Source organism: Papio anubis, chromosome 8 (genome assembly GCF_008728515.1).
Source record: "Papio anubis isolate 15944 chromosome 8, Panubis1.0, whole genome shotgun sequence".
Classification (NCBI taxonomy): Eukaryota; Metazoa; Chordata; class Mammalia; order Primates; family Cercopithecidae; genus Papio; species Papio anubis.
Genome location: NC_044983.1, coordinates 95,220,700 through 95,244,185, shown reverse-complemented (window position 1 = coordinate 95,244,185; position 23,486 = coordinate 95,220,700). Strand labels below are relative to the sequence as shown.

General features: G+C 41.2%; 1 protein-coding gene and 1 pseudogene across 2 annotated transcripts in view; both read right to left on the bottom strand.

The window, feature by feature from the left end:
- VPS13B (vacuolar protein sorting 13 homolog B) overlaps nucleotides 1-23,486 on the bottom strand; it is an 876,795-nt gene that overhangs the window by 33,107 nt on the left and 820,202 nt on the right. The window contains exons 51-53 of the mRNA XM_031669315.1: nucleotides 19,209-19,492; nucleotides 15,358-15,485; nucleotides 14,940-15,139 (exon numbers count right to left, since the gene is read on the bottom strand). Of these exons, the coding sequence (XP_031525175.1) occupies nucleotides 14,940-15,139; nucleotides 15,358-15,485; nucleotides 19,209-19,492 (612 nt within the window). The remainder of the gene's footprint in view (nucleotides 1-14,939; nucleotides 15,140-15,357; nucleotides 15,486-19,208; nucleotides 19,493-23,486) is intronic.
- Nucleotides 16,227-19,195, bottom strand: LOC101013474 (annotated as a pseudogene). The gene has a single exon (XR_650907.4). The product of XR_650907.4 is annotated as a 28S ribosomal protein S22, mitochondrial pseudogene (transcript).

The following is a 23,486-nucleotide window of genomic DNA, read 5'->3' as shown; positions in this document are numbered from 1 at the left end:
TTCTTTGAAACCAATGAGAACAAAGATACAACATACCAGAATCTCTGGGACACATTTAAAGCAGTGTGCAGAGGGAAATTTATAGCACTAAATGCCCACAAGAGAAAGCAGGAAAGATCTAAAATTGACACTCTAACATCGCAATTAAAAGAACTAGAGAAGCAAGAGCAAACACATTCCAAAGCTAGCAGAAGGCAAGAAATAACTAAGATCAGAGCAGAACTGAAGGAGATAGAGACACAAAAAACCCTCCAAAAAATCAATGAATCCAGGAGTTGGTTTTTTGAAAAGATCAACAAAACTGACAGACCACTAGCAAGACTAATAAAGAAGAAAAGAGAGAAGAATCAAATCGACGCAATTAAAAATGATAAAGGGGATATCACCACCAACCCCACAGAAATACAAACTACCATCAGAGAATACTATAAACACCTCTTCGCAAATAAACTGGAAAATCTAGAAGAAATGGATAATTTCCTGGACACTTACACTCTTCCAAGACTAAACCAGGAAGAAGTTGAATCCCTGAATAGACCAATAGCAGGCTCTGAAATTGAGGCAACAATTAATAGCCTACCAACCAAAAAAAGTCCAGGACCAGATGGATTCACAGCTGAATTCTACCAGAGGTACAAGGAGGAGTTGGTACCATTCCTTCTGAAACTATTCCAATCAATAGAAAAAGAGGGAATCCTCCCTAACTCATTTTATGAGGCCAACATCATCCTGATACCAAAGCCTGGCAGAGATACAACAAAAAAAAGAGAATTTTAGACCGATATCCCTGATGAACATCGATGCAAAAATCCTCAATAAAATACTGGCAAACCGGATTCAGCAACACATCAAAAAGCTTATCCACCATGATCAAGTGGGCTTCATCCCTGGGATGCAAGGCTGGTTCAACATTCGCAAATCAATAAACATAATCCAGCATATAAACAGAACCAAAGACAAGAACCACATGATTATCTCAATAGATGCAGAAAAGGCTTTTGACAAAATTCAACAGCCCTTCATGCTAAAAACGCTCAATAAATTCGGTATTGATGGAACGTACCTCAAAATAATAAGAGCTATTTATGACAAACCCACAGCCAATATCATACTGAATGGGCAAAAACTGGAAAAATTCCCTTTGAAAACTGGCACAAGACAGGGATGCCCTCTCTCACCACTCCTATTCAACATAGTGTTGGAAGTTCTGGCTAGGGCAATCAGGCAAGAGAAAGAAATCAAGGGTATTCAGTTAGGAAAAGAAGAAGTCAAATTGTCCCTGTTTGCAGATGACATGATTGTATATTTAGAAAACCCCATTGTCTCAGCCCAAAATCTCCTTAAGCTGATAAGCAACTTCAGCAAAGTCTCAGGATACAAAATTAATGTGCAAAAATCACAAGCATTCTTAAACACCAGTAACAGACAAACAGAGAGCCAAATCAGGAATGAACTCCCATTCACAATTGCTTGAAAGAGAATAAAATACCTAGGAATCCAACTTACAAGGGATGTAAAGGACCTCTTCAAGGAGAACTACGAACCACTGCTCAGTGAAATAAAAGAGGACACAAACAAATGGAAGAACATACCATGCTCATGGATAGGAAGAATCAATATCGTGAAAATGGCCATACTGCCCAAGGTAATTTATAGATTCAATGCCATCCCCATCAAGCTACCAATGAGTTTCTTCACAGAATTGGAAAAAACTGCTTTAAAGTTCATATGGAACCAAAAAAGAGCCCGCATCTCCAAGACAATCCTAAGTCAAAAGAACAAAGCTGGAGGCATCACGCTACCTGACTTCAAACTATACTACAAGGCTACAGTAACCAAAACAGCATGGTACTGGTACCAAAACAGAGATATAGACCAATGGAACAGAACAGAGTCCTCAGAAATAATACCACACATCTACAGCCATCTGATCTTTGACAAACCTGAGAGAAACAAGAAATGGGGAAAGGATTCCCTATTTAATAAATGGTGCTGGGAAAATTGGCTAGCCATAAGTAGAAAGCTGAAACTGGATCCTTTCCTTACTCCTTATACGAAAATTAATTCAAGATGGATTAGAGACTTAAATGTTAGACCTAATACCATAAAAATCCTAGAGGAAAACCTAGGTAGTACCATTCAGGACATAGGCATGGGCAAAGACTTCATGTCTAAAACACCAAAAGCAACGGCAGCAAAAGCTAAAATTGACAAATGGGATCTAATTAAACTAAAGAGCTTCTGCACAGCAAAAGAAACTACCATCAGAGTGAACAGGCAACCTACAGAATGGGAGAAAATTTTTGCAATCTACTCATCTGACAAAGGGCTAATATCCAGAACCTACAAAGAACTCAAACAAATTTACAAGAAAAAAACAAACAACCCCATCAAAAAGTGGGCAAAGGATATGAACAGACATTTCTCAAAAGAAGACATTCGTACAGCCAACAAACACATGAAAAAATGCTCATCATCACTGGCCATCAGAGAAATGCAAATCAATACCACAATGAGATACCATCTCACACCAGTTAGAATGGCGATCATTAAAAAGTCAGGAAACAACAGGTGCTGGAGAGGATGTGGAGAAATAGGAACACTTTTACACTGTTGGTGGGATTGTAAACTAGTTCAACCATTATGGAAAACAGTATGGCGATTCCTCAAGGATCTAGAACTAGATGTACCATATGACCCAGCCATCCCATTACTGGGTATATACCCAAAGGATTATAAATTATGCTGCTATAAAGACACATGCACACGTATGTTTATTGCAGCACTATTCACAATAGCAAAGACTTGGAATCAACCCAAATGTCCATCAGTGACAGATTGGATTAAGAAAATGTGGCACATATACACCATGGAATACTATGCAGCCATAAAAAAGGATGAGTTTGTGTCCTTTGTAGGGACATGGATGCAGCTGGAATCCATCATTCTTAGCAAACTATCACAAGAACAGAAAACCAAACACCGCATGTTCTCACTCATAGGTGGGAACTGAACAATGAGATCACTTGGACTCAGGAAGGGGAACATCACACACCGGGGCCTATCATGGGGAGGGGGGAGGGGGGAGGGGGGAGGGATTGCATTGGGAGTTATACCTGATGTAAATGATGAGTTGATGGGTGCAGTACACCAACAAGGCATAAGTATACATATGTAACAAACCTGCACGGTATGCACATGTACCCTACAACTTACAGTATAATAATAATAAATAAATTTAAAAAAAAAAAAAAAGAAATATTCCTATTTATAAACCCCATCCCTTGGTATGATACATAAGGTAAATCAATTGCTTTTCTTTACTAGGTTGAATGATATGAAATTATCCACTCAGTAGAAACCTTTTTAAGTCCCATGCTCCCATCTCATATTCCTTTTCCTAAGTCACTGCACACAACTTCAGGACCCCTTAGAGGAGAGAGGGAGGGGATGCGAATAGAGAAATATTTACTGTTCTGCTCTGTCTCGAAGTGATCTTCAGGTATTATGAAATGAGGATACTTATGCTTTCTAGAATAATAAACCTAAGGTAAGGTGATGGTTTCTGTTAAACACCCCAAGGGCCTTCTGAAGGCAAGCAAATTAACCTGAACTTTCACGTTACTTCTGGCCAAAAACCTAGACTATCGAGGGAAATTTTTGCTTGTTGTCCCTTTCACTCACTGCTATGAGTGGAAGAGACACAGACTTTAGTCTATCCTTGTCTTTTCACATTTAGAGAAACAACTTACACCTTGTAGCCTTTTGTATAATGGCAGCTCTAGGGGTTTGAGAGTTAGGCACCTGAGTGATACAGGAATTAGGCATCTATATCCAGGTTCCCCACAATCCAAAGTAAATCCTTATCTTGGTCTAATGGTTTGAACAATCAATTACTTGACAAGCACTTAAAGAGTGCCTACAAAGAATTAGTCACTGCATCAGGCACAGAGAAGATGCAGTCCTACCCGTGCGTTGCTCACAGCCCAATTGGTGAAAAAGCCAAGTACACAAACAATGAGACGACAACTAACAATTCCAGAGCAGAGGTGTATAAAATGCTTCTCCCTCTCAGTGTATTCACCATCAGGGACTCTGTGTAAGCTCCATGAGGGCACTGGTTTTGTGTCTGTTTTCTTCAGTTCTTACAACCAGTGCCGGGTACTCAATAAAGATAAGGCTGATGATCTGAACATACATCTTCTCAATGTGGCTTCTGCTGTATTGACTTCCAATGTCCACCCATGTCTAGCTCTTCTCTCCTTCTGGGAATAGAGCAGGATTATACTCCCCATCACCCCCGCAGTTAGATATGGTCTTGTGACTAGTTTTGGCCAATGGGCTAAAGGCAGAATTGACATGTATTCCTTCTAGAGAATAAATAAAGGCTTTATGTTTCACAGCTCAGTGGTGGGCCAAATCTGGTCCACTGCCTGCTATTGTGAATAAGGCTTTATTGGAACATGCTCATTTACTTACATATCTCTCCATCCTAATGAGAAGCTGGGAAAACATAAGGCCTGCAAAACCTAAAATATTTACAATCCAGACCTTAAAAAAATATTTGTTGACTCCTGCTCTAGATAGCTGTGGAAGACTGTTGCACAATGAATTTGTATATCCCAGTATCCATGCCCTTGTGTAGTACCTTCCCATACTGACATTGGGCGTGGCTATGTGACTTTCTTCAGCTAACATGACATCAGCAAGTAAGAATCTTGATACAGCTTGCTTATTGGGGTTTTCCCACTTGCCACCCTGGGCTAGCCTCCGTAAGGAGGACAGACAACATGGTGAGAGCAACACCCAGACTTCCCAGCTGAACCCATACCTCAGCCAACTCTCCAGGGGAATGCAAATGCATGACTAATCCCAGGCTCATCCTGCAGAAAAGTCACTTGGCCACTTCCTCAGAATCATAAGAAGTTGTTAATCACTCTTCTTTTAAGCCAGTAGGTTTTGGGGTGGTTAGTTACAAGGGGGTAAATACGAGATGATGGACTTTCCATCAACCTGGGTCCCTGAGTGACCATGTAGAACAAAACCCCCTAAAGACACACACTAGGCATTTAGCATGAACAAGAAGTAAGTTCTAGGCTTATGATAGGCAGCACAACTGAGCTTATATTACTAATACAGATATTGGTGATAGAAGTAGTGTTCTAACAAAATCCTACAATATGAGACCCTGGCTTAATGGTCAGACAGTAGAAATCGATATTGAAAGCTATAAAAATGGGCATATATATTTTGAAGTGATAAGATATTCAGTAAAACTGTTGCTTGAGATGACTTGGGAGGTAGATCATAAAATTAATAAATCTGTAGCTCTAGAAGATGAGGTCTGAAAACCAAACATCAGTGGTGCTATGTTGGCTGCTGTTGCCTGTGTCTGGAACACTACATTTTGTTTTATGAAGAGATGAGCTCCGGAAAGAATTGGCCAGGTTGCAAATAAAAATGGGAGATAATAGAGAGATTCCAGAAATTTAGAACCTTGCAAAGTTAGAAAGACTTTTAAACCTACTATGGTCTGAATGTGTTCCCCCAAAATTCATACGCTGAAATTCTAGTCCCCCAGTGTGATGATATTAGAAGGCAGGGCCTTTGGAATGCGATTAGTGTCCTTATTAAAGAAGCCTGAGGCCAGGGACAGCGGCTCATGCCTGTAATCTCAGCACTTTGGGAGGCTGAGGTGGGTGGAGGCAGGAGTTCAGGATCAGCCTAACCAACACATGGTAAAACTTCATCTCTCCTAAAAATACAAAAATTAGCTGGGCGTGGTGGCGGGTACCTGTAATCCCAGTTACTCGGGAGGCTGAGGCAGGAGAATTGCTTGAACCCAGGAGGTGGAGGTTGCAGTGAGCCGAGACTGGGCCATTGTACTCTATCCAGCCTGGGCAACAAGAGTGAAATTCCCTCTCAAAAAAAAAAAAAACAAAAACCTGAGAAACCCCTCATCGCTTCCATCATGTGAGGTTACAGTGAAAAGATGGTCATCCATGAACTAGGAAGTGAGTCCTCACCAGATACCGAATCTGCCAGTACCTTGATGTTGGACTTGCTAGACTCCAGAACTGTGACAATATGTTTCTGTTGTTTATAAACTACCAGTCTGAGGTATTTTGATATAGCAGCCTGAACAGACTAAGATAAAGCCTCAAACAGCAAGGTCTAAAATTAGAAAGCCTCTGAACACAAAGGCAGATTAACACTCAGCCTTAAGACTGACTATAGGCGACACACTGTTGAAACTTCTTAACTGTTATATTGACTTGGAAAAAAATGCAGATCAAGGGTATAACTTTCCTGGAGAAGCTCTCTTAAATCCAGAGAGGAAGGAAGCAAGTAAGCAAATAAATGTGTCTTATGGACCATGGATATGGTTCCTGGCACAGGGAATTTTCTGGAACCAAATAGGTAAGAAGTCTACTAAGTTGAGAAATTACCACTGCCCTATACACTCACGAACCTGGACTAAAAAAGACTGTAATTATTTGAGATGCAATACAAACTTCAAGTGGCCAAGGAAGATCTCCCAGAGGGTGGAGCCAGGAACCTGAAGGATCATCATAAGAGCTCCTTCAAGATTAGAAACAGGGCCGGGCGTGGTGGCTCACACCTGTAATCCTAGCACTTTAGGAGGCTGAGGCGGGTGGATCACGAGGTCAGGAGATCGAGACCATCCTGGCTAACACAGTGAAACCCCGTCTCTACTAAAAAAGACAAAAAAATTAGCTGGGCATGGTGGTCGGTGCCTGTAGTCCCAGCTACTCCTCACTTCGGGACGCTGAGGCAGGAGAATGGCGTGAACCCAGGAGGCGGAGCTTGCAGTGAGCCGAGATCACGCCACTGCACTCCAGCCTGGGCAACAGAGCGAGACTCCGTCTCAAAAAAAAAAAAAAAAAAAAAAAAAGATTAGAAACAGTACTCAGTGAAAGCTGATTTCTTGCTTCCAGGGTATACACCCCATAATATGTGCCCAGAAAACTTTCAGAATTGCCATAGGCAAGAGACTGCTGTATGTCTGTCATTCTTCCCCCTTCCACAGTGGAGGGGTTATTACTGTTACCCTCTCCTATAAAATGGCAGGGAAATGGGGAACAGGTAAGTCCACAGGTTTCCAGATCAAAGGGTGTCACATCCAGACTGAGCATCGCTCAGAAGTGCTGGACTTCAAGTGTGATGGAGTGACTGCTTCCAACCTTGGGGGGATTTGTTCTGTGTGTGGGGAAAAAAATCATAAATGACTGATGGCCAAGAGGATGTTTTTTCCAGCTGTTTGTTATCACAGAATAACCCAGCCAGTCCTGATCAATGTCATCATTTGGTTCTTTTTTATTTCTTCACTTTACTAGCACGGTGAGGTGGGGTAGTGTGGAAGGCTCTAGGTGACATATACTAAGAGACTCACTGTTTTGCCATTTGAATCTGTGTTAGAGCACTTTAGTAAGCAAGACACTATCATATTTATTTTTTGAGACAGGGTCTCACTCTGTTACCCAGGATGGAGTGAAATGACACGATCATGGCTCACTGCAACCTCTGCCTCCCTGGGCTTGGGTGATCCTCCCACCTCAGCCTCCCGAGTAGCTGGGATTACAGGCGTTTGCCACCATGTCCAGCTAAGTTTTGTATTTTTCGTAGCGACAGAATTTTGCCATGTTGCCCATGCTGGTCTCAAGACTCCTGGGCTCAAGCAATCTGCCTGTCTTGGTCTCCCAAAGTCCTGGGATTATAGGCATGAGTCTCTGTGCTCAGCCCCATCGTACATATGTTAGGTCTAAGAAAACCATTTGAGGCCTGGATACTGGTTTCTACTTAGTACAATATCTTCTATGACAATTACAAACAAGAAGCATTTTAATATAACTTGTGCTTTTCTATCTACTCAGTTATCTTTATTTGAATGATTATATGTAACAAATATTTTTTACAATTATAACAATTTTACTAAGTAAATTAATTACAAGGTGACAAAATATTTGTTGTGTCTTTTTTAAAAATAGAGACAGGTTTCACTCTGTCAACCAGGCTGGAATGCTGTGGTGTGATCACAGCTCACTGCAGCCTCCAGCTCCTGGGCTCAAGTGATCCTCCCACCTTAGCATCCTGAGTAGTTGGGAACAGAGGTGTGCACCACCATGCTTGGTGATTTTTTAAAAAAAATTTTTCTGTAGAGACAGGGGTTCTCGCTATGTTGCCCAGGCTGGTCTCAAACTCCTGGCCCCGAGTGATCCTCCTGCCTCGGTCTCCTGAAGTGTTGGGATTATAGGCATGAGCCACTGCACCTGGCCCCCTACTTTTGAACATTTAAGTTGAAGATAGTATCACACTCATCTTTTGCTGCAAGTTGATATGTCTAAACTGATCTGAAAATATGCTACTTAGGCATTTTATTTGTGCAGCTGACTTTGGGTTAAAAGTCATTTTGCTCACAAAAAATTTCATCCCCCATTTTCGGAAGGAATAAATTTAAAATGTACTACTGATATCTCTATATAAGTAGTTTGTAAAAGAGTATCTTAAGTAGGAAACCATGCTATGGAAGAATTATAGACTTAGACTTTGAAAGGTGGGAAGAAGCGATTGAACCCTGGCCTGTAGAGGGGGAGCAGGAGTGAAACAGGGCCTGCTTGGTCTCAGGTGGAGGTCTGTTTTAAGCAACCTAGTGGACTGGGTTCTCTTCTCTGGGCTGGAGTCTGTGTTTTAGGAATCATTTGTGGGGTGGTTATGGAGAGAGACTTGAGAGTGGAGAGGCTGACAATGGAGAGACCTATTAAGGTACTATTGCTAAAAGCTGGGAGAGAGATGATGAACCAAAGGCCTGAAGCAGACCCTGGTCACAGAGGGAAGGGGCAGATTCCAGAGACAACCCTGGTCACAGAGGGAAGGGGCATATTCCAGAGATGTTTCTGAGGTATTTCTGACAGAAGCTGGTGGCCTACTGGATGTGTGGAGGATCAGAAAGAAAGGAAGACACTGGGAAGCAGTAGGCAGAAGGCAGGCTGGGAAACCACACAGTCCTGGGTTTGAATCCCAGGACCATTTATCCTGAGCAAGTTCACCTCTCAGAGCTTTGGGTAGCATCTACTTTTAAAGGATGTGACAGGGACTAATGACTATACCTGTAGAGAGCTTGAGATAAAACAGGCATTCAATATTATCTGAATCCATTGTATTTATGGTTTTTGTACTGGGAAAACAGGGATGACATTAACTGATGCAGAGACTCCAGAAGAAGCTGGCTTGGGGTAAGAAAAATGATCATCTTGGTTTCAGATGTGTTGATTTCAGATGCTTGTAGGATTTTCAGGCTGAGATGTCTAGTGGGCAGGTAAAAACACAGATTTGCATACTGGGAGTAATGTGGGGGCCGGAAATCAGTTTCTGGGAGTGATTGGGTGATAGGCAGTAGCTAAAGGTATGAGGTGAATTAGATATCCAAGAGAAGAAAGGAAGATGAATTTCTAAGTAGATCAAGGTAGGAAGGATCAGATAGAGATGAAAAGAAAACAGTAGATATTCTGGATGTAACTTTTTCCCACTGTATACTTTTTGAAAAACATCTTAGGGAAATCACTACTCCTGAGTATCTTTGGAAACAGTTGTGACTCATCCAGAACAAACTGTAAACACATAGAAGACTCTAGACCAGGGCACCTAGCAGACATTCAGAAGTCAGTGCCAACTTGCTGGTAGCTATTCGACTGTGCCCTGGAGTACTGGGAAGGTGAGCAAAATAAGCAAGAAGTCAAAATACCTGCATTACACATTTTATAAATCAGACATTCACCTGCATTGACTTTTTTTCTTTATAAAAATTCCTTAATGGAGGGTAGAGATAACTCTGAAAATTACTACTTGCTGCTTTAAGCTTCAGTGTTCAAGGTTACCTCTGTGTGATCTGCACCAAATGGAGAGATTACACATTTGAGTCGTGGTTCATCAAGGCATTTAACAAAGTATGTTCTGATATTCTTGTAGATAATATCTTATACAGTATAGTTTAAAAGTGATTTTAGATGCATTTTCTTACTTAAGAAACATGGACTAGATGAGAGTAGAGTCTGGCTGAATGACCCCATGCATTCGGGGAGTGTCTAGTGATTCACTGTAGTATGTCGACCATGAACTTGTCCTGTTCAACATATTTATTAATGACCTGGACGAACATGTAGAATGCACGCTCACCACATCTATGGATGACATAAAGCTACCAGGGATACTTAATATGTTAGATGACAGCATTACAATTTTTTAAAAAGTGATTTCAACAAGCCAGACTAGGCCAATATCAACAAGACTTACTTTACTTGGGATAAATGTAAAGTCCTGTCTTTGGGTTCAAAAAGTCAACTGTATTGCAAATCATATGATAAAGACCTGGGGGATGTGGCTGACCACAAGTTCACTATAACAAACAGTCTGAACTCATTAATAAAAAGCTAACTCAATCTTTTACTTTATTAATGGAAGCATAGGGAGGTAATAGCTGGTTAGACCACATTTGGAATACTGTGTGTAATTCCGGCTGCCAGATTTTTAAAAGGGAACATAACACGCTAGAGTGTTCACATAGGGTAACTGTGGTGATGGGTGTGGAAATTGCATTTACTGAAGGAATGATTCAAGGAACCAGAAATGTTTGGCCTGGATAAGGGAACACTTAGGAAAGATGTTGGAGCTGCCTTCAAATAATTGTAGCATTGCTGTATTTGAGGGGAAATAAACAGTCTGTGATGTCCCAGACGGCAAAACAAAGATGAATGAACGGATGCTACAGAGTAATAGTAATAGTTTTCAGATTGATACAAGAGAAAATTTCTCATAGCCACCACTGGATAAGTTATGACTATTACACTGGGAGCCTTCTGGGGTGAGATGTCATGGAAGGGATTCTTGCATTAGGTAAATGGGGAGATTAGAAAATCTCTTCTAACCTGTGCTTTGATGAACTTTCAGGCAGCTAGTATTTGTAGCCAGGGCAAGACTTCAGAGGACAGACAAGTGGCCTGAGCCTGGTGTAGGAAAAACAGGACTGGACCACATGGGAGCAGATTTAGGCTCCAGCTTGCTCCTGCTTAGTTGTAAGTCACCTAGCTGATTCCTCTTTAAGCCTCAAATCTCTCATCAGTAAATAAACATAAAAATTATCACCCTATCTTAGAATTTTTGCAGTGATCAAAGGTTTTATCTTCCCTTTACTGCATTTATTGGTTACTCAAGTCCTTGAAGGCAGGAATTATGCCTTATTTAGGGCAAAGGGCTTGGCACCTGATAGGTCCTCAGTAAAACTTTGAACAAATGAATAAAAGAATGGAGACTGTGCCTGTGAAAACACTTGGTAAATGGCACAGAGCTGTAGAAACATGAAGGACTATCATTCTCTCCTCCCTACAAAACAATCCATTTGCGAAGAAACAGTAGTGACAATGACCCGAATATGAACGTCTGTTAAGAGTCAAAGATCATGAGAATTTAATGGATCTTTTCAGAAGGGAATTTACCTGCAAAGGGATCATTTTAATTCACTTTCTGGGGTTCAAACTACTCACTCTTTGCAGTTCAATGGCTCAGCAAGTACTTTTCATAATGCAATGACTTCCCATGACTCATAAGATAAAAACCAAAATCCTTGATAGGACCCACGGGGCCTTGCCAGGTTTGGTCTCTCATTGCCTCGCCAGCTCCCTCTCCTACCCTCTGTCATCTGGTGCTACAGCCGCACTGGCATTTAGTTCCCTAAAAGGACCACGTGCCCTCTGAACACTGAAGCTTCAAACATATTGCTCTTTCTACCTAGAAAGATTCCCTACTCTCTTGTCTAGGGAGAGCCTGTTCACCTTGAAGACACAGAGGCAAGGTCTCTCCATCAGAGACACCCTTCTTGACCTCTCAAACTTGTCTGCTGTACACCCACATAGCACAACTGTACCTTTCCTGCATAGCTCCTCGTAGTGCTTATAATACAACTACCCATGAGATTACTTATTATCTATCTCCTCCACATGTAAACTTGAGGGCAGGGGCTGCGCTCCATTTTTGTTCAGTATATTTTACATGGTGCCAGTACCAAGTTATAATGTCTGGCATACATTAGGAACTCAGTATTTGTTGACTGAATGAAGCAGGCTTCTCAATGTTGTTGGTAGTTAAGTGGTAACTACTATGTTTTATTCGTTCCTTGTTTTGACTTTTTCAAAATAACATTGCCTAATTCTGACAAAAATAGTTTCTGAGTATCAGAAATTAAAATCCTATACACTATGATAGGAGTCTGAACTATTTTCCTGGTAGGATCAAAATTATGACTTAAAATTATCGGTGTAAACTTACTTTTATGACTTTATTTATTGAGCACCTAAAGACTGTTTTTGTCCTAAAGTCAGCCTACCACCAACTATCAAATCATGCGTATGAGCACCAGGTGCCACCTTCAGGTCTCTGGTTGAATAACCGTGAGATGTCTTCTGACCAGGTGTGAGCCAAGGCTCCAACCCCCAAAAGCACGCAGCAACTTTACAATCAGTATTCTGCAGCCTACATGTGAGCAGGTCTTCTCAATAACTCTTGGTCCAAAGAATACTCTGTGAGATTATACAACTCCTCTGTGCATATTTCCTCATGCAATCCATTTCAAAATTCTACAACATGAGACTATCTTATCTACACAACGGAAGCAGAGGGCTTGACTGAAAAAAGTTAAAGGAGTTTTCTTCCTTGCAGCATAATGGGCATTTTATGGTGTTTTGATTTTGCTTGTTAGGTCAGCTTTTAAATACACAGACCAAGGGCTGAGGAAGGTTCCTGGAAGACAAACTCCCTCCTCCAGAAGGACTGCTCCTTCCTTTCATCAGAGGACACAGCTCCCTTTGCTCCCCAGTGATTTATATGCCCTGGGATATTACTGAGGAGATGTCGGTGAGGGTCTGAAACAAATCTTCCTCCAGAGTAGGAAGTAAACCATGGTCTGCAGGACATATGGCACACAGCTTCTAAAAGATTAATGGGAACATGAGATTGCTGGGTCCTCAGACCACAATGATAAGGGTGTTGGAAAGAGCACCTCCTCTTAGCTTTGAAGTATCCCTGACTACAAAGTTTTGAGGAAATTTAGAGTGAATGGGAATCCCGAAAATAAGGTTTGACAGGAAGAATGTCTATCGTAAAGAATTCCTAAGTCAAATATAAGCAGGATTTCAAAAATCTTTAAACCCAGACAGGGGAGTTCAGGGACCCCTGAGAAGCTTGCAATATTTATTTTGTAAATTAATGAGACTGGGAGCATCTTCTGAGGCTGCATAGATCCCGTGGGTTTTCACTGTTCAGCCCCTGAGCACAGCTGACAGAAAGCACACTCCTGAGTAGTTTGTGGCCACTACAAATGCAGGTCCTCCAGGGTGAGTGTGGCCCTCCAGGCCACTCAGCCATCCCTTCCTCTGTCTCCAGCCAGGTCCTTCACCAGTTTCCACAGCTACTGCTCTTCCCAGACCCCTCCCTTTTTCCTTCTCCCCCTTAGCAGATCAGTCATTCCACACTTCACAAATACACTTCACAGGGGCTTTAATGAAATCTTGAGATGAGAAAGAATGTGCCAGGAGGACTGGGAAAGAGGGGTGGCAAGGAGTTTCATGTAAGGAAACAGCATGCATTGTGCTCAGAGCACTGGCTTTGCAGTCCGGTGAATCTGGATAAAATTCCAGGCCTTTTGCTTCCACTACATGCAAATTACACCTAGGTACTTCTGGAGGTCTTAGTTTCTACTTCTCCCTCCGTGGAGATGATAGTCCCTAACTTGTATGGCTGTTGTCACGGTTAGATGAGAATGAATGTAAAGTGCTTAGAACAATGCCTCGTATGGAGTAAGTGAATATTCAATGATAACCATTATTATTACTGCAAATGCATTTATAACTTTAATATGTGGTTTGTCACCATTACAGTAGCCTACCTCAGAAGCTTGTTGCAAAGACCAAATGAACTAATAAATGTGAAAGAACTTTTTAAAAAAGTATGGCACAATATTATTCACTCATAAAAACAAATGACGTTCTGATCCATGCTAAAACATGAACGAACCTTGAGAACATTATGCTAGGTGAAATAAGCCAGACACAAAAGGATACATATTTTATGATTCTACTTATCTGAGATGCTTAGAGCAGGCAAATTCATGGAGACAGAGACAAAGAAGAAGAGAGCTACCAGGGGTTGGAGGAGGGGAGAATGGGAATTACTGCTTACTGGGTACAGAGTTTCTGTTTGAAATGATAAAGAAGTTTCAGAAATAATGGTGATGGTTATACAACACTGTAAGTATATTTAATGCCACTAAATTACACACTAACAAATGGTAAATTTTAAGTCCAGAAGAAAGGAAATGCTAAGTTCTTATGCTATTTTCAACAAAATTAGTATCACTAACATCCAGACGAAGACAGAAACAAATTAAGACATTTTATCTGCTCAGGTTTTTAAACCTACTTCTATTTGTGGGGTTTTATGTAATAAAACTTCCATTTGTGGGGTTTTATGTAATAAAAATTAGTAATTTTAAAATACACATATTTATCCTAGTAATACACAAAAGAGGATTTGTATTATGACTATGCAAAAATCTGTACAGCTGAACTATGTTCTATCTAAATAAGCCTAACAATTTGATTTCCATTTCGACCTTGGATTAGATCCAAGATGGGCCTGCTTTTACTAAGTGCTCCTCTCTAGTCAATGGTTTTATAGTCTACTTTGCAGATACATGCTTGAGTTTGAGAATTTATAACTTAATGAGGATGTAAAAATGGATTCACATGCTCTTTCACACAAAGAAAAGATGTTCAGCATCTAGAAAATTACGTTTAAAAGTAGGCAACCAACAAAACCTCAGAAAAGGACATTTTTCTTTGGGTCTTGGCAGGAATACACGGCTCACCGACCTGTGTTCCCTGACTGTTGATGTCGATGGCATCACTCCACTCAGTTGTTACTTCATCTAGCAGTTCAACTCTCAAAAGGAGGCTCGGAAGTAAGTCTTTGGTCTTGCAGTCCGGATAACTGGAAATCTGATGATACAGCTCATGATGAATTGAGCACTCGGAGGGAATTTTTTTGCAATAAACCTCAAACTTTGGAATATCTGAAATTTTAAAAAAGGCATATCAGAATTAGCCCTTAAAGACAGAGACTTGGGGGACAGTAAACATAATGTGGCAAAAGAAACTTCTCAAAAAGAGATGATTAATACATCTATTTAAATATTTTTTTCACAGGATCACAGGTAACTACTAAACCAAAAAACCCCAGAAAAAAAAATACACATTTAGTATTATCTAAATTCGACATTATAAAACATACCTTTAATGTTTTCCTTTATAAGCACTGTTACTGGACATCTGTTGTGGATAATTACTCGAGGACTAGGGTCTTCTGAGAGGGTTAAGTAAGTCACTCCAAGGTGTTCTTGATATGTCAGCACTATAGCCCTAGAACACAATCAAGTCAAATGACAGATATGCTTAGGAAAAAAAATGAATGCTTTCTCTCCTGGAACATGTTTATTTAGATTTGCAACATTCAGAACTTGAAAATATCTTTTATAACTCAGGGGAGCTTTCTTTTCTGACAATAGTAACATATTTATAATATTCATAAAATGTGAAAAAATACTTAAAGGCAAACAAAATAATTCTATCATCCAGAGAGAACTATAGCTAACCTTGTGCTAATATTTCCTGTTGTTCTTTTTCCCCCCAATGCATATGTGTGTTAAACTCCTTAGCCAGGCAGGGTACCTTCTTCTTCCTTAAAAGTGCTTGGTAGTCTGTGCATGGTGGCTCACGCCTATAATCCCAGCACTTTGGGAGCCAAGGCAGGAGGATTGCCTGAGCCCAGGAGTTCAAGACCAGCTTCAGCAAAAGGGCAAAACCCCATCTCTACAGCAAAATACAAAAATTAGCCAGGTGCGGTGGTGCACACCCAGCTACTTGGAAGGCTGAGGTGGGAGGAGGATGGCTGGAGCCTGGGAGGTTGGCTTAAGCCTGGGAGGTTGAGGATGCAGTGAGCCATGATTGTGCCACTGCACTCGAGCCTGGGCGACAGAGCAAGACCCTGTATCAAAAAAAAAAAAAAAAAAAAAAAAAAAAAAAAAAAAAAAAAAGAAAGAGCTGACCTGCTTTTCAAAGGACTACTAGAGAATTTGGGTGCTTGTTCTTTTTTCTTTTTTCTTTTTTTTTTTTTTTTTTAGTAAAATAAATGTATTTTTAAAATATTTTTAGGAAGCTGCAGAATGGCGACTGAGTGCTTCTTGATAAGTTTGCAGTGTTAGTTCTATATAGGCTCCCTTCTGTGCTTCTGTTTTTGCAAAGACCTTGATTAAATTTATTCCCTCAGCAGCCTGATCCTTGGCCTCTTGAGCCGACTGGCCGTCTGGATGGAGTATGTGATACAGCTGGACCAAGCTGGTTGCGTCATCGATTAAATCTCTCTGAATCTGGTCAATCAGCAGACCATCAATCTTTTTATTATTTACAAAATACCACACCATTCCACCAAAGTATCTTGTTGAACGTAAAAGGTCATATTTTCCGTGTTTATCTATATCTTCATAGGTCTTGTGATGAACCTTGATATACTCAGCGGAATCTGGCTCAAACTGGGCAAAGCAGAGATTGAGGACATCAACATGCCTGTCCTGACTATACATAGTCCTAAGATTTTCTTCCTTGAAAATTATTGGTGTCAAAACTTTACGACCTTCTTTTGGGAAATAAATTTGTATCATCCGGTCCCGTTCTTCCCAAGAGGCTTTGCGTAGTGTGCCACTTGGTTCTCTAACGACAATAAAACGCTCCCGGTGTGGTATGCTATATGATATATCAGTAAACACATATTTGGTTGTTTCTGTTCCTTCCAAAATCGTATCTTCAGCTAACACATCATTTATTGGTACTCGCTCTTCCAGAACCGGTGGCATTCTTAATCGTACTTTAGCTGCCTCAACTGCCTGTCTTGTAGCCTCTTCCAACTGTGCCTGAGTCATTAGCTTATAGGTTGGTGGCTTCAGTTCTTGTACAGCTGGTTTAAAAGTCTTCTGCAAGTTCAAGCCTGTCATTTTCGTGAGTATGCTTTGAACTTCCTCATCCATAAATGTAGGTTTCTTGGTCTCTGGGCTACCAGATTCGGCCTCGGAGCTGAACCGGCAGCGTGGCAGCCCCACCTCGAAAGAGCAAGGTAGCGGTTGGAGCAGGCCACCGTGCCAGGGCTGGATTCCAGCCCAGAAACAGACCCTTTTCACGCCTGGAGAACCCCTCAGGAGGTTCCACAGCGACACAGTGGTTCTGAGGGGCGCCATGATTATCAGCGGCCACTTGCCGCTTGCTCTTTTTTCTAAAGGTAGGTGGGCTGATAATGTTTGCTGTCAATTTCCATAAGCCCATCACACCTTAAAAAATGTACATTTTGATTAGCAGGAGCAAAGACGTATTATTTGGAGTTAGAAAACCAACTGTGTGAGTACAGGTTGCCTTCTGTGATGAAGAGAGAGAAATGTTCCTATTTAGATTACAGACTACCACAAAGAATATTTCATTGAAGCAGGAAAAAAAAATTACTCTGAAGCCTAAATTACATGGAATGATTGTCAAAATTAATCAAAGAAATCAGATAATTTGCCAAATGTGGCCCTCAGCTGACTAAAAGGGGTCAATAATGCTCTAAAAAGCTTCCATTTGCCATCCATCTTACTTGCCAGTGTGAGTACTTCCCAAAGATTGTATTTGTGTGAAATGTCAAAGTGAATGGTCCGTTAGCATTTGGTAAAAGCACATTAATACCACCATCTAATGTGTGCTATTGGTTGAATTGAGGGAAGGAAATAGATGAGGAGATGGGACAGCATGAAATAAATTCATTTTCAGAGTACAGTTCTTGGATAAACAGCAAAGTTCCTTTCCCAGCCTAATTTTAAAAGAGCTACACGAGCCAACCTCAGATAATTTCTTTTTGATAGCCAAGAAGGCTGGGGCCAGGACTCAAGTATGGTACTTTCTGTCCAATATCTAGCTTAGTATTTATAGATAAGATTAAATTATACTGTAATTATCAGAATTTTAAGCTTAATTTCCAAATTAAGTTTAGTTTCAATTATTGTTTTTTAAAAAATGTTTTGTTTATAGACATAAGTTCATATAACTTTCAAAAACACCCTTAAACTCACTATGCTTAACATCTCCAACCAGAATGTAAGGATAACCACTCCTCTACAGTGTAAGAGATGACAAATGTTTGTAAAATCAAGGACTTTGTGAATACTGTGAAAGGAGGGATGTGTGAAGAACAGAACCTTGTCATTATGAATAACTTATTTAAAATATTACTATTATAAATCTCTCTTGTCTTTTAAAATGTTATATCAAAAGAGTTAGCATTGCTAAAATCTCAAAGCCTATAAATTCATAATCATGAAAATAAGGTACTTCTCATAAGGGCACAATATGTTTTCTTTTGCAGCTGTTATATATACTATAAATAAGTTATTCTTGAGAGCTGCAAAAGGGACATTTTACATGCAAAACAACCAAATAATAGAAGTCCAGTATGAACAAAGCATTATACATCTCTGGCTTGATTCTGTGGTTGTTATTTGCATAACTGGTAATCGGTCATTGGAGCAACTTACGTGCAGGAACAACCACAGAACAGAGTCTTCTGTGATTTGTGTTTATCTAAGTTATCTCTCTTAATGACTTTTTGCGAAAAATTCCATTTTGAAGTAAAGTAAAATATGGGAAAAGAAAAAGGTTTTCCAACTTGACTTGCTCATATTTTAACCCTTATTTCCTATAATTTTATGGAGGCTAAGAACTCACAAAAGGTAATTTTTTCATTATGATATGATCTTTTCATACGATGCTATTTGTATGATCATACATATGATCTTTTCATATAATGACATTCTGTGGTACAAGTACCATCATTTCCCCCCAGCGTAAGCTCCATAAGGGGAAAAATCTCTTAAGTAGTATGCTGGGACAAGCCATATGTGATCACAACACTTGACTCACTGTATACAATGTCTAGAAGTCATTAAAAATAAAGCCTAGTATTACATATGGGGAGCACTACAACCATTCTCTCTTTCTTGGCATCTAGATGAATAGCTAGACTGACAAGCAAAGAAGAAAGACATTTATACAAACATAAAATACCTGGTACAGAATCCATTTTCCCGGAAATTCCCAAGGGGTACTGCCACACTCTGTCTGGGAAACTCTGGTCTAACTATAGCTGGCAGGCTCCAGCACTGTGAGCTGTCAGCACCTGGGGCAGGAGAGAAGCCCAGCATGATCTGTTTCTGAAGCAGGGATGCATCCAGCACTGACTGACTAATGGCAGGCATCAAGTCCCAGCAAGGAAGGGAGCTGGATTTCATAGCAGGCTGCTCTCCACCTGGGCAAATGCTAAAAGTAGCACTGTCTGGAACATGAAAATACTGAAAAAAAAAAAAAATGCAGAGAGCACATTAGCTACAGTAATACAGCAGAATTAGACTTTTAAAAGCATATCTTCTTTTCTTTTCTTTTTTTTGAGACAGTCTCACTCCATCACGCAGGCTGGAGTACAGTGGCACCATCTCGGCTCACTGCAGCCTCTGCCTCCCGGGTTCAAGCAATTCTCATGCCTCAGTCTCCCAAGTAGCAGGGACGACAGGCAATGCCACCACGCCCGGCTAATTTTTGTATTTTTAGTAGAGATGGGGTTTCACTATGTTGGCCAGGCTGGTCTCAAACTCCTGACCTCAAGTGATCCACCCACGTCAGCCTCCCAAAGTGCTGGGATTATAGGTGTGAGCCACCACGCCCGGCCCCGTAAAGCACATCTTCTAAGACACCATCTATAACTATGTATTTTCAGAAAAAGGCTGGGTTGGGGACATGGGAATATTATGAATCCTGTTCCCATGAGAATGTCCTAATGAAAAAATTAGAAGCAGTGAGAACACCATGGATGCTCAAGTCCATTATACAAAATGGCGTAGTACTTCTACATAACCGTGCCATCCTTCAGTATAATTTAAGTAATCTCTGTATTACTTGTAATACTTGATAACATATAAATGCTATGTAAACAATTGTTATATTGTATTTTAAAATGTGTATTTTAAAATAGTAGTATTGTTAGTTTATTTTTTCCTGAATATTTTTGGTCCATGTTTCGTGGAATCCATAGCTATGGAACCTACGGAGACAGAGGGCTGACTTTAGCACAATGCATTATAAGCTTAAAAGTATAAGACTTTTATCCTATTTGATTAATTTAATATAATTTTTAGGAGCTGAAAGTAGGAGGTAAAAGGGCAGACAAAGGTAAAGAAAGATAATACTTTCCTATAAGACAGTTTCAATAGCATAAAACAATAACATATCACTTAACATTTTCTGTTTTTAAGTTCTCTTAAAACCTCTCCTTACGGCTGGGTGCCAGTGGCTTATGTCAGTAATCCTAGCAATTTGGGAGGCTGAGGCAGGTGGATCATGAGGTCAGGAGTTTGAGACCAGCCTGGCCAACATGGTGAAACCCCATTTCTACTAAAAATACAAAAATTAGAGGGAGTGGTGGTAGACACCTGTAATCCCAGCTACTCATGAGGATGAGGCAGGAGAATCGCTTGAACCCAGGAGGCAGAGGTTGAAGTGAGCTGAGATCGTGCCATTATACTCCAGCCTGGGTGGCAGGGCGAGACTCCATCTCAAAAACAAACAAACAAACAAACAAACAAAAAACTGATTCCTGGGCAAGTTGGCTGAATAGGAACAGCTCCAGTCTGCAGCTCCCAGCGAGATCAACACAGAAGGTGGGTGGTTTCTGCATTTCCAACTTAGGTATGTGGCTCATCTCACTGGGACTGGTTAGACAGTGGGTACAGCCCAAGGAGGGTGAGCAGAAGCAGGGTGGGGAGTCGCCTCACCTGGGAAGCACAAGGGATCAGGGAACTCCCTCCCCTAGCCAAGGGAAGCCATAAGGGACTGTGCCGTGAGGGACGGTGCTATCTAGCCCAGATACTATGCTTTTCCCAGGGTCTTTGCAACCCACAGACCAGGAGATTCCCTCCGGTGCCTATACCACAAGGGCCTTGGGTTTCAAGCACAAAACTGGGCAGCTGTTTGGGCAGATACCGAGCTAGCTGCAGGAGTTTCATTTTGTACACCAGTGGCGCCTCGAACGCCAGCGAGACAGAATCATTCACTCCCCTGGAAAGGGGGCTGAAGCCATGGAGCCAAGTGGTCTTACTTAGCGGATCCCACCTCCACAGAGCCCAGCAGGCTGAGATCCGCTGGCCTGAAATTCTCACTGCCAGCACAGCAGTCTGGAGTCGACCTGGGATGCTCGAGCTTGGTCGGGGGAGGGGAATCCACCATTACTGAGGATTGAGTAGGCAGTTTCCCCTCACAGTGTAAACAAAGCCTCCAGGAAGTTCGGACTGGGAAGAGCCCACCACAGCCCCGCAAAGCCACTGTGGCCAGACTGCCTCTCTAGATTCCTCCTCACTGGGCAGGGCATCTCTGAAAGAAAGGCAGCAGCCCTAGTCAGGGGCTTATAGATCAAACTCCCATCTCCCTGGAACAGAGCACCTGGGGGAAGGGGCAGATGTGGGCGCAGCTTCAGCAGACTTAAACATTACTGCCTGCCAGCTCTGAAGAGAGCAATGAATCTCCCAGCACAGTGATCAAGCTCTGTTAAGGGACAGACAGCCTCCTCAAGTGGGTCCCTGACCCCTGAGCCTCCTGATGTGGAGACACCTCCCAGCAGGGGTCAACAGACACCTCATACAGGAGAGCTCCAACTGGCATCTGGTGGGTGCCCCTCTGGATAAAGCTTCCAGAGGAAGGAACAGGCAGAAATCTTGCTGTTCTGCAGCCTCTGCTGGTGATACCCAGGCAAACAGGGTCTGGGGTGGACCCCCAGCAAACTCTAGCAGAACTGCAGAAGAGGGGCCTGATTATTAGAAGGAAAACCAATAAACAGAAAGCAATAGCATCAACATCAACAAAAAGGACAACCACACAAAAACTCCATCTGAAAGTCACCAGCATCAAAGACCAAAGGTAGATAAATCCATGAAGATGAGGAAAAACCAGCACAAAAAGGCTGAAAATTCCAAAAACCAGAATACTCTTCTCCTCCAAAGGATCACAACTCCTCACCAGCAAGGGAACAAAACTGGATGGAGAATGAGTTTGACAAAATGACAGAAGTAGGTTGCAGAAGGTGGGTAATAACAAACTCCTCTGAGCTAAAGGATCATGCTCTAACCCAATGCAAGGAAGTTAAGAACCTTGATGAAAGGTTAGACGAATTGCTAACTAGAATAACCAATTTAGAGAAGAACATAAATGACCCGATGAAGCTGAAAAACACAGCACGAGAACTTTGAGAAGCATACACAAGTATCAACAACCGAATTGATCAGGTGGAAGAAAGGATATCAGAGATTGAAGATCAACTTAATGAAATAAAGCATGAAGACAAGATTAGAGAAAAAAGAATGAAAGGAACAAACAAAGTCTCCAAGAAATATGGGACTATGTGAAAAGACCAAACCTACATTTGATTGGTGTACCTGAAAGTGACGTGGGAGAAAGGAACCAAGTTGGAAAACACACTTCAGGATATTATCCAGGAGAACTTCCCCAACCCAGCAAGACAGGCCGACATTCAAATTCAGGAAATACAGAGAACACCACAAAGATACTCCTCAAGAAGAGCAACCCCAAGACACATTATCGTCAGATTCACCAAGGTTGAAATGAAGGAAAAAATGTTAAGGGCAGCCAGACGGAAAGATGAGGTTACCCACAAAGGGAAGCCCATCAGACTAACAGCAGATCTCTCTGCAGAAACCCTACAAATCAGAAGAGAGTGGGGGCCAGTATTCAACATTCTCAAAGAAAATGTTTCAATCCAGAATTTTATATCCAGCCAAACTAAGCTTCATAAGTGACAGAGAAATAAAATCTTTTACAGATGAGCAAATGCTGAGGGATTTTGTCACTACCAGGCCTGCCTTACAAGAGCTCCTGAAGGAAGCACTAAATATGGAAAGGAAAAACCAGTACAAGTCACTGCAAAAACAAACCGAAATGTAAAGACCATCAACACTATGAAAAAACTGCACCAACTAATGGGCAAAATAAACAGCTAGCATCATAACGACAGGATCAAATTCACACATAACAATATTAACTTTAAATGTAAATGGGCTAAATGCCCCAATTAAAAGGCACAGAGAATGAATTGGATAAATAGTCAAATTGGATAACGAGTCAAGACCCATTAGTGTGCTGTATTCAGGAGACCCATCTCATGTGCAAAGACACACATAGGCTCAAAGTAAAGGGATGGAGGAATATTTACCAAGCCAATGGAAAGAAAAAAAAAAAAAAAAAAAAATTAAAGCAGGGGTTGCAATCCTACTCTCTGATAAA